The following is an 11,350-nucleotide window of genomic DNA, read 5'->3' on the forward strand; positions in this document are numbered from 1 at the left end:
TGACCTTGATATGCCTCATCTAAAGTGCTCGGGACTGAAAGTATTTTAGGCTTTGTATAGTTTGGATTTTGAGAGGTTTGCATAAACTATCAGAAGTTGTTGGTTTTAAATAATTTTAGATCTTAGATTGGGGTAGTTATCCGTCAACAAATAATTACTCTCAAACCCAGCCTTTTTTTCCTGGTTCACATAAGCCTTTTTCATCCTATCCCTGTCTTATTACATACATATATGTAACACATTACATACATATATGTAAAGTATCTATATACATATGACATCATTTACACACACAATTATTACTTTGCTACTATTTTTAGTCTCCCCTCTTTTACTGTTTACTTTCCTTCTCTAACTTTATCAAACACTTTTCACCTACAAAACACCCACTTTACTGTGAATGTGACATTTGTTTTTATTCTATTTTTCTCCTGTATCAGTTCAGCTTTTAAAGTAGTTGTCTGCACTTTCTCTGTTTGCCACTTCTCAGGTCTCAGTCTCCCATCCTCACGGGATTGACATTCTCCCTATGATCATGACATCCCAGACGACCCTGGAAGACTATTTAGTGCAGTGTTTCCTTAACTTTACTGTAGCATCTGGACCTGCTGTCATCCTTCTTAACCTCTCCTCCCTTTGGGGTGAGAGACACTGTCTCTCTGGCTTCCTTACATCCTCTGGGAATGCCTGCTTCAAAGGTCTTGGGCTCCTTTTTGGTCTAGTTCTGCTATACAATGTTCTACTCTCAGTTCCCTGAACTTCCTCTATGAGTCCCCTCATGGAATTCTACTACTGTCATCTGTGAATTATAGTAAGAGTTCCAGACTTTCATCTCAAATGCAAAAAAAAATCTAAACTGAACGAAAAGTTGTCACACTCTCCTTCTTCCCAGTGATGCTATCCTATTGTGTCTACCTAATGCACATGTAGACAAGACCCTTTCCTTCTCCTTCCACATGCAGTTGGAACCTAAGACCTCAAAGCTCATGTTTATCATTTGATTGGTCATCCTGTATGACATTGCAATGGCCTTTAAGCCCGTCATGCTTCTTGCCATCATTCCATGTCCCTTCTGTCCACTGTCCACCACAGAAACAGATTTCTAAATTAGAAACCTGGTTGTAACTCCTCCATGCTAAATAGACATCATTGGCTCTGCAAGATCTTTGGGAATTGAAAATGACAGCCTGTGAGCAATAGCCAGCTACTTATAACACATGCTATGTGGCCTACAGAGTTAGTTAAAAGGCTATATTGTTAAAATTCTGAACACCATTAGAAGTGGCCCATACTGTTCAGTTCTAGAGTCCCCTCTAGTTTCTTTCATCAAGGTGACCTCAGTGTATGTTATTGTCCCGTTCAAGTATGGGCCTGCAATGTTACACATAAGGTTCTTCACATGGCATACAAGCTTTTCATGATCCAGCTTGGCTGCCCTCCTCTCCCATACCATGATTTTGGCTGAGGTCAGCTGATGACAAGGTTTATGTTTGTCCAGTGGAGTGAAATAAGTTACTTCTTTGTACCCTCAGACTTATGAAATGTGAAAAATGGTGACAATAAGTAGAGGAAGCAACACAAATTACAAAACAGGAATGTGTATGAGGTAGGCGTGGGTAAAGGGACATGGGTATAAAATAAGTAAATACAGAGAGCAGTGTGGGAATTACATCCAACAGATCTGTGTCTTGGTTAAGGCAGTAAAATAAATGATTTTTGTATCTTTGTGTTGTACTCATCTTCATAGCCTGCACGCAACTCTTGATAGTTAGCAGATAAGTAAGAAATGCCCGTTGGATAAGTATGTGCTCCAAGAAACTAGTAAAATGATGCACTTCCTAATGCACCCAGGTGTAGGTTTCTCTTCAGTTGTTTCTGTCAGTGTAACCACTGGCTGCTTAGTGGTCACTCTGGCACCTCATATACTCATCTGAAGTTTGCCCCAACTCATCCCAACTCCAAAGGTAAGGAAAAATGGAGATGAGGAAGTAAATCCAGAGAGAGAATTACATAGGAAAATAAGGCAAGAATATACTTTTTCCTTAACGTTTCTAAGGAAACAAGTTAAGTTTCTAAGAAACAAGTTAAACTGATACTGTGAATAAACATTAATTCTAAGACTAATATCATAGGATTTGTTGATATAAAGCCATAAACTATTAATTCCAAGAGATAAGACATTTCCTTTGCCCCACAGCCATGGTGTGAAGAGCTTGCTCATTACCAATTGCACTAGATTTGTCTTTGTTAATTGTGTAGTTTGGGGTGTTCCTCTCACATTCCTCCTATCACCATCTTACATATACAGACAGATCATCTGCCACTGATCCTGAGATGTCAGCATGCATAAAGATATTCTGATAAAAAGGTAAAATGCAGATTCCCAGGCTCTCACTTTCCAAGCTGGTAGGTTTAGGATGGTGATGGAACATTAACATTTTGAATGAGTTTCAATGGGGAATTTTTACTGCTGTTAAGGCAGGCTCTTCTGTATCCCAGGTTGGCTCCAACTCATTTTGCAGCTGAAGATGATCCTGAACTTCCTCACACATGCTGGGGTTACAGGCATGTGCCACCACACCCAGTTTTTATGAACCTAAGGATTCTTACATGCTTGGTGAGCACTCTACCAACTGAGCTACATCCTCAACCCACTCTCTGGGGGTTTTGAAGTCAAAAAACAGCATGCTCTGAACCTGCAAAATGCTGTTATAGAGCATGCTTTAGCATATAAGTGATTTTCAAGTTGAAAGCAATTATTTATCTTTGATACAGCCCAATTCTTTCATCACAATTACCTTTCATGGTTCCTATTACTACACATATTTTCTTACTGAATGGAAAAAAAAGTGTTCTTGTCTTCTCTTAATTACAATTACCACATTTTTCAAAGAAATACTGCCTTCATGCCCAACACATATAACCTATTTCATTAGGTACATGTTTTTGCACCTAGGCCCCAGATTCATTAAAGTGATACTCAGTTCTTGGGGTCTTCATTTTTCAGTTCACAGCAGGTTGGCAGTCATTCAATTATAGGATAATTTTGCATTGCAGCTCAGTTCACTTGAAACAGTTCATCTCAATTCTAATCATCATGTTTAAAGGTTCGCTCCATCCAGATGCCATGCTTCCTCAAACGAGACGAGAGCAGAGCAGAAATATTTCTGTTTGGCAAGGGCTGGCAAATTTTTGGAGGCGTTGTCATGCCTCAGCAGGACACTAGTCAGGTTATAATTTGCCTTAATTGTTCTGCCCACAAACAGCAACAATGATTACCTCCAGCTCACTGGCATTGAAAGAAAGATTTCATACAAGCCACTATGAAAGAAATACTTTTTGCAAATACCTTACTTGAGATTAGAATGCAAAGACTCTGACTCGGACCCTTTTGATTTTTGGCTGTTGGCCTGGTATATATGTTTTCTTAACACCCACAAACTGGTCCATGGATCTCATCTCTTGTGCACATTAGAAACATGAAGATAACTTAGAGAAATTACTTCTCCCCCATAAAACAACCAGTGTTATATCTGCATAATTTGTTCCACCTGCCATGTTTACAAGGCACCCTAAGGAGAACTAGCTTAAAACCCAGCAATCTATCTGCCTCCTGGCTCTAAGGGGTAATTATTGCCTCAACTAAGCAAACAGGAATGCACAGCATGCTGCTAACAATGGCTGGTGACTGAGGCCTCTGCTTCACACACTCACCCAGGTCACCAGCCTTTCTAATGGTTGCTGGGGTCATAGTACAATGACAGACACAAGTCATTACCAACAGAAGAGGGGGGAAATGAGCAAAGGCTTGATATTAATGGGCCACACCCAAAACACAATTGCAAATCTTGGCTTTCTCACCTTTCTTGCACATTCTAAAAACACAGAAAATGGTGAGGAGAAGGAGATAGGCTGATACTATGCCAAAACACCAACTTCAAAAAAGAAAAAAAAACAAGAATGGGAATATGAAAGCAGATTATTTTTTTCCATATTCACTTCCTATTAACTATGCTTCACCTGCATATTCTTTTATTTAAATAAAGCACTAATTTACATTTACTAATGTTCTTCCTACTGTGTATACAAACTAGGGCCTTAACTGTCTCCATTGAGGTCAAAATGACTAAGGCTCAATACAAATTGTGGGGCATGGTCTGTTTTACCACTAGAAAGTAGTCCAAGTGCAAAACCACTTATGCGCTGATGTAATGCACAAAACACATGCTTATCTTCAAAGAGATTCTGCCTATAAGCAGTACTAAAGAAGAGCTCTTTGGGGACACACCCCAAGTGAATTGCAAAAGGTCACACACAACTCCATCCTTCTGAAATGAGATAGGCACAACATAGAAATTAGCACACAGAATAGCCAGTCATTTGCCAAGGCTCCCATGGGAAGAAAGAAGGGAGGCAGTTCAGTGGGACAAGGAAAAGGGAAAGTACAGAAAGATGCACAGGCCATGTTGGAAGTGGTACCAAGTCTTCAAATGCAGAGAGGAGCAAAATTCTAAGAACAGCATAGAGTGGGAATAAAGGAAATAACATAGAGTTGTTACCTATTTCCCCAAATATAAACATCATCTGTTATGAATGATTTATCTAAATGAAAAGAATGTCAGATTTTTAAAATAAAGGATATTCCTTTATAGTAAGTAAAATTAACATGACCCTCTCCATTATCTTTCTTTCAAGAAGATGAACATTTTCAAACACAGGATGATGCTGTTCACCATTAATGTCACTGATACAGAATTTGGGGAAAAGAAAGTAATTTTCAAATTAAATTTATTGTGTTTGAGTAACATCTGTAATAGTTTTATCTTATAAGAATTCTCTTAGCTCCCCATGTTCCCTTCACAATCATGGATGTAATGATTTATAATAAACATAAACTAATGCTGAAAGATCTATGCAGGGCAGGGCTGGAAGCTTTTGTCACAGACACCTCTAATCTGTTTTGGTTTCATTCAGCAGAGGGTTGCATTTTTAATGCTGTGGTAACATCTGTACTTTGTTGTCTGATTTAAGGGCCTTGAATAAACAGCCCCTATTTTGGTCTCAGCATTTCAGTGGCTGGATGAAAGCCAGAGATTTCCCCCTGCTGGTTGGACAGGCTTTACATTCCCAAGTTCACTGCCTGCAGCATTAGTGCTCCCCATAGGACAAACCCATTCATTTCCTACCCACCCACTGACCTTCTAAAGCATCATTAACGCGCCCCCAAAGGCCTTGTGCTGTCAATTTCAGTCAGTGCAGCACTCAAAACCCTTTGTGGGACTTCTCAGAGATAGTAGGAAAGAAATTAAAGAGCCAACACAGGAAGATGGGGAGCGATGAGGGAGGGGCCCAGGCATGAGGGAATGCTATCTGGAGACAGGGTGAAGGCTAAAGATTGAAAGCTCATTGTGCAGATACCCACAATTATATGTCTCAGGAACTCAATTCTCAGCTACTTACTGGCAGACAAATCAATATATGCTGTCAATCGTCATGTCCAGCATTATGGCCTTCATGGGAGATGGGTCTTCTGGGAAGAAGAGCTGGATGGTTCAGGAAGTGGGTCTGGGAGAGAATGACTCATAGCCAAAGTTAATAGTTTTGTTGGTTTGCCTTGATGTTTTGTAAAATATATTTGGTGTTTTTCTTCCTTATCTTTTTAAACTTTTTTTTTTGGTTATTTTATTTATTTATTTGAGAGCAACAGACAGAGAGAAAGAAAGAGGCAGAGAGAGAGAAAGAATGGGCATGCCAGGGCTTCCAGCCACTGCAAAAGAACTCCAGATGCATGCGCCCCCTTGTGCATCTGGCTAACGTGGGTCCTGGGGAATTGAGCCTCGAACCAGGGTCCTTAGGGTTCACAGGCAAGCGCTTAACCACTAAGCCATCTCTCCAGCCCATTTTTTAAAAAATTTTTAAAAAAAATTTTTTGTTTTTTTTTTAAATTTTTTTTGTCTTCCTTATCTTTTGGCCAACATTTCATCTGCTGATAACTACTCACCCTGAGACAGTGGTTTTATGGACATAATATCAGGAATAAATGTGTAATTGACTTAAGTGAACAGAGCAGTGTCAGCTGAAAATGGTGCCCCACACTCAGCAGTGGGCTCTGAGCTCCAAAATGGTGCCAGAGAAAGCAACATTCATTTGGACACTATAATTAGTTCTAGTTTCTCTAGCTTGTCAGTTACCTTCCATATTTAAATAAAGTTGTTGTTTCCAAATGGAAATAAATTGTAGAATATAACATTTTGATAACTTGTTTTTCAGAACCAAGCAGAGAATATAAGGCTTCATAGAGGAAAACAAAAGTACAGAGAAAGGTATTTCTAAAGGACAATTTATGCATAGGATGAAATTATTCTGTGAAAGTATATTATCAATCCAAAGCTATATTTATCAAAGTACTTGGAAAACACAGTTTTTATACCAAATGCAATGGAATATTGCATCCTTTCAATTATAGCATAAGTCATAGCATATTGTTCCTTCTCACAAATGAATTCATTTTCTAGATACATGTTCCCCAAACAAGTCATAAGCATGTATCCAAGACAAAACATCTTTTGTAATCATAAGACAGTCACTTTTCAAAATTTGACCTAAATTTCAAATATTCTCAAAGAATGCATGTCTTTTCAAGCTCAGTGTTTCAGTAGGCTCTGTCAAATGAAAATGGTGGCACCTTGAGAATCGATGAAGAGATTTGTGTCTTACCAAATTATTTTCCCAATCTGTAGGACACTTCCTTAATCAATTGTGTGACATCACATTAAGAATTACCCATCGCTAAGTACCTTAATGTGCCAGGCTCTGTGTTACAGCTACATTCAGGTAAATGCTCACTGAGCCTCGTGGCGACTAGACAAAGTAGGTACACCTTAGGCATCCCTAATTTTAAAATTCAGAATACTATCAAATGTGAAATTGTGTGAGTACCAACATGAAACTACAAGTTGGAAATTCCATACTCCACGTAACAGTCATGTAGCAGTCAAAAGACACTAAAAAGTTACTTAAGCGAATATATAAGAAACACATTTTGTGTTTAGATTTGGCCTCCATTCCCAACATAACTCTTTTTGTATGCACAAATATTCAAAACTTTGAAAAAAATTCCCAAATCCAAATATTTCCATTCCCAGGGATTTCTGATAGGGGTATTCAACTGCTATTTACAACTGAGGCTTATGGAGTTAAAGCAACATGGCCAAGTCACACAGCACATTAGTGACTAAAGTCTGAGACTACAGTTTTGACTGGAAACCAGGCACGGCAGATAAGCCTGTGTTCTTCCCTACTAAACTACAAAGCCAACCAACCCTGCAGTAGAGCCCTCTCTGGTCAGGAACTCATTTGTCAGGAGTTACTTTAATTACGGGACTGCATAATCAAAAGCACACAGACTTATAGAGATTAATAGTATAAAATTCAGACTGATATTTCTAGATCTAGTAGGAGACCACACATTTTAAAGTCACTGTTAAATTTTACATACTAAATTATAAGCTAGAATAACACGTAGAATTCAGGTATGAAATTCCAAGGTGTTGGACCATATGAAACTGTGTATTGGTAAGTGAAAAAGCAACCGGAAAGGCTAATACACATGTCATAGGAATAGTAGGCCTGGTTCTGGGATGCAAGGGTCCAGCTCATGCCCAGTCACAATCCGCCTGCAGGGCACCATACCTGAGCAGAAGCTGTGGCTGCTGATTGTCCTCCCCGAGCGCCCAGAACTGCTAGGGTTGAACTCTTTGCTCTCTTCCTCCGAGAAGGGAGACTCGGAGGCTGGGGACACTTTGTGCTGCTGCTGCTGCTGCTGGGGCAGGTGAGGTCGAAGAATCAGGCGAGGAATCCGGCTTCTGGAAATCTCCTTTTCATGATGCTGCACTCTCTGCTCCTTCTCCAAATGGGAAATTAAAAAGCAAACAGTCATCTGTTTGATCCTGCAGAGCTTGGTTTCTAAGTCACATTTCTCAACACTGGGTCTTCACAGAGACAGTTCCGCATCTCAGTTGCTGAAGTGAACTCCAAAACTGTGGCACTGATGGCACCCTCCTGATGTGTAAGTACTACACACGCACACACACACACACACACACTCACACACAGCCACCCATAAGCAGGTAGCACCTCAACCCCACTGGACTAAGCCATTGCTAACTCACCTTCTCACTCTGCCTTTTTCTATCACGGTTAGGCTTTGGGGCTCTCCAAGGCTCTGCAACCTACCTCACACACCCACTTATTAGCTAATGCCTTTAGATTTCCATTGTGCTATTCTTGAATTACCAGTGACAATTTCAGTTCTGTATTTCTTCTCCTCATAATCCCTAATTTTATCTATCTTCTATCTGAGCAATTCTTTTTGTGATGGGTCACATACACCTATCGTTAGAATCCTTCCTTTTCCAGACAGGATCTTAATTATTCATTAATATCCTGGTACACAAGGCTTGTTGCCAACAGAAAAGCAAACAACATCCAATATCCAGGAATATAAGAAGATGGCTCCACCTTTCACATCAGATTGAGCTTTTGTTTTCTCTACATGACACCCATGAGAAGAAAATTTTCTCTCCTTAACAAAGTACTATTTAATACCATATCAGGTCTTGGTTTTTTTTAAAAATGCATAAGAAGTAATACGTTGGCAGTGTCTTTCAATTTAAAGGTGCTTTACCCACCGTTACCTCATTTAAAGGGTCTTTGCACCCCAGGCTGCAACAAAGTCAGTAAGTAATTCAATTCCCTATGCACAGATGAAGAAACTGAGGCTGCGAACTGAGAGAGCTGAGCTTCATATCCGGGGCTTTTCGGAGTCGCCACCACCCTGCCTCGTGAAAATGGATTCCTATGAGCTTTCTGCAAAAATTCAGTGCGGGCTCCCTCCCACCTCTGCAGCTCAAAGAAGGCTTTGGCAGAGGTGATATGTCATTTTGCAACATGACCTCCTGTTCATTTCTTTGGCTTACCAGGAACGGTCAAGGCCAAAGTAAACACCCCTGGGAAGGCAGCAGAAGGCAGGGATGGAAGGGAAAAACCCCGCGGACACCCTGAACATCTGAGGTGGCTCAGGCATCCATGCCATCCGGGAACCAGGAGCCTCGCCCAGCCTGGGGATCTGCCCTGCACATCAGTCACCCAGGAGGTCACCCACGCTGGGCACACTGCAGGCTCTGAGCCGGTGCGGGTCACGGACATGCCAGAGTCCCTAGTTCTCAGTCACGCAAGCATCGCATTCCTTTTAGTGACAACACACACACACACACACACACACACACACACACACACACACACACACTTCTCAAAATCCCCAGTTTCAGGAGACAGGATTAACCATCTAAAGTCAATTCTTTTCATCCTCGCGTGAAGCTCCCAGATCGATACCTCCCCAGGCACCGCATCCCATCCCCACAGCTAAGGACCCTCTGCCTTCCCCACAACCACCCTCCATCACCCCATCGCCTGCTTTCCCGGGGTTACCCCAACTCCAAACACTCCCCCGTGCATTTCTCACCTGGCCTCTTCCCACCCGGATGCCCACTCCCCGTCGCTCCCGCGCCCCGGGCCCCGTATCCCCCTTACCTTGCTGTCCCGGAGGGGCCCCATCGCGCCGCCGCCCGCCGGCTCCCCGCGCCGCCGCCGCCGCCGCCGTCCAGGAGGAGGCACCTGCGAACACCGGACCAGGGAGGAGACTGCTGAGCAGCGCCGGATGCCGCGGGCCCGGGCGTCCGCGATCGCGCGCGGCCCCGGAGGACCGCCCCGCCCCGCCCCGCCCCGCCCCGCGGCCGCGTGGTGCCGCCCACGCCCGCCCCGGAGGCGCCGCCCCGCTGCCGCCCTCACCTGCGGGCCCGGGCGCCGCGCCTCTGCGAGTTCTCCTCGCTGGGGTCGAGCCCGACCCTCTGCGGCCAGACCCGGGCTTGCAGTGACGTTTGCTCAGAGGTGCCCACACCGTCTCTGTCTGGCACCGGATCTGGGTTTGAGAGGCTGAGCAAAGCTGTTGTAGTAGACAGCCAAAATGGAGAAAAAGGGAAAGTTCCCCCCTCCAATTTAAGGTCTCTCATGCCTTTTTTTTTTTTTTTTTTTTTTTTTTTTTTTTTTTTTGGTTTTCCGAGGTACAGTACAGTCTCACGGTAGCTCAGGCTGAGCTGGAATTCACTATGGAGTCTAGGCTGTCCTCGAACTCACTGCCATTCTTCTACCTCTGCCTCCTGAGTGCTGGGATTAAATGCATGCGCCACCACGCCCGGCTTTCGTCTGGGTTTTATGTCAGGGTGGTGAGGCAGGTCTCCCTGGCCCAGGACCTCAACCAAGCCAATTCTGCTAGAGTGACAGACACATCAAAACCTCAGAATGGTTTCGGGTGGCAGCTCAGCACAGCGGAGTGGGCACAAGGAGGCATGCACCCTGCATTTGGGGGCAACTAGGATTCTCACAGGCAAAGCAACCTTACCCTGAGCTCCGCTGTGTAGACACCCCACCAGGAGGAAGGAGACCCAGCTTGAAAGGCATGCTGGCTTGTACCTGATTTTCTGCAGTTCTTTCAAGCTGAGAGGGACCCTTTCATAGCCAAAGCCTAGGCCCTGTGCGCTTCAAGTCGATCCTTTTTGATGCCAGGGACAATGATACCTACCTGAAGGGGAGCTGTGAGGTTTAGACAAGGAAAACAAAACAGCTGTACCCAGCTAAATGAAACAAACTTTCCAAAGAGCAGCTGGTTCAGGTCCAGGTCATCCAATATTTGCCAATGCCTTTTACAAGAAAGGCAGAACACGCAGTTGTGATGTAGGCAAGTATTTCAGGCCTTGACGTGCTGCACTTGCTATACTTAAATTATACTTGGTGATGGAACTCAATATGTAAAATGCCCTTCATGCACACCCGGGGGATCTACACCTCAGTGACTTATATGGAAGGACCATCATTCTTGGCAATGAATTTCAATGCCCACCATTTCCATTGGCCCTCCAAGTAGCCTTCATCTGAACATCAACTCAAACCCAGGCATGCACACTGAGCCAGGGAGATGGTGAAGTTAGAGGGTTAGTGAGATCGGTGTCTTCCTGAAACCCCCAAGAGATTTTACTCCACAAATTCTCATCCCTCTTCAATCTGCTTTAGCAGAAACATAATCCTAAAGTTCGGGAGGGAGGGGGTAATTAACTCATTCTTTTACCCTCAAGGCTGTCTCAACATGGACCTCAGAAAGGGCATGGTTAGGAGGAGTCATGCCATTTATTATGTGCCTAGGTTTGCATATGGTGAAACAGGCATGGACTATTAGGATAGAGGGGTGCTTCCACATTTCCCACATAGAGCTGAAACTTGATGGTGGGGACTTAAC

At 43.2% G+C, this 11,350-nt stretch overlaps 1 protein-coding gene across 2 annotated transcripts in view; it reads right to left on the reverse strand.

The window, feature by feature from the left end:
• Nucleotides 1-9,675, reverse strand: part of Sybu (syntabulin) — a 76,816-nt gene extending 67,141 nt beyond the window's left edge. Inside the window, exons 1-2 of one of the 2 annotated variants that reach the window (XM_004661387.2) lie at nt 9,592-9,675; nt 7,693-7,906 (exon numbers count right to left, since the gene is read on the reverse strand). In XM_004661387.2, coding sequence (XP_004661444.2) covers nt 7,693-7,906; nt 9,592-9,615 — 238 coding nt within the window. In that variant the 5' untranslated portion in view covers nt 9,616-9,675. The remainder of the gene's footprint in view (nt 1-7,692; nt 7,907-9,591) is intronic. The other variant, XM_004661386.2, reaches the window with a different exon arrangement.
• Nucleotides 9,676-11,350: the final 1,675 nt, after the last annotated feature.

Source organism: Jaculus jaculus, chromosome 2 (assembly GCF_020740685.1).
Source record: "Jaculus jaculus isolate mJacJac1 chromosome 2, mJacJac1.mat.Y.cur, whole genome shotgun sequence".
NCBI classification, from domain to species: domain Eukaryota; kingdom Metazoa; phylum Chordata; class Mammalia; order Rodentia; family Dipodidae; genus Jaculus; species Jaculus jaculus.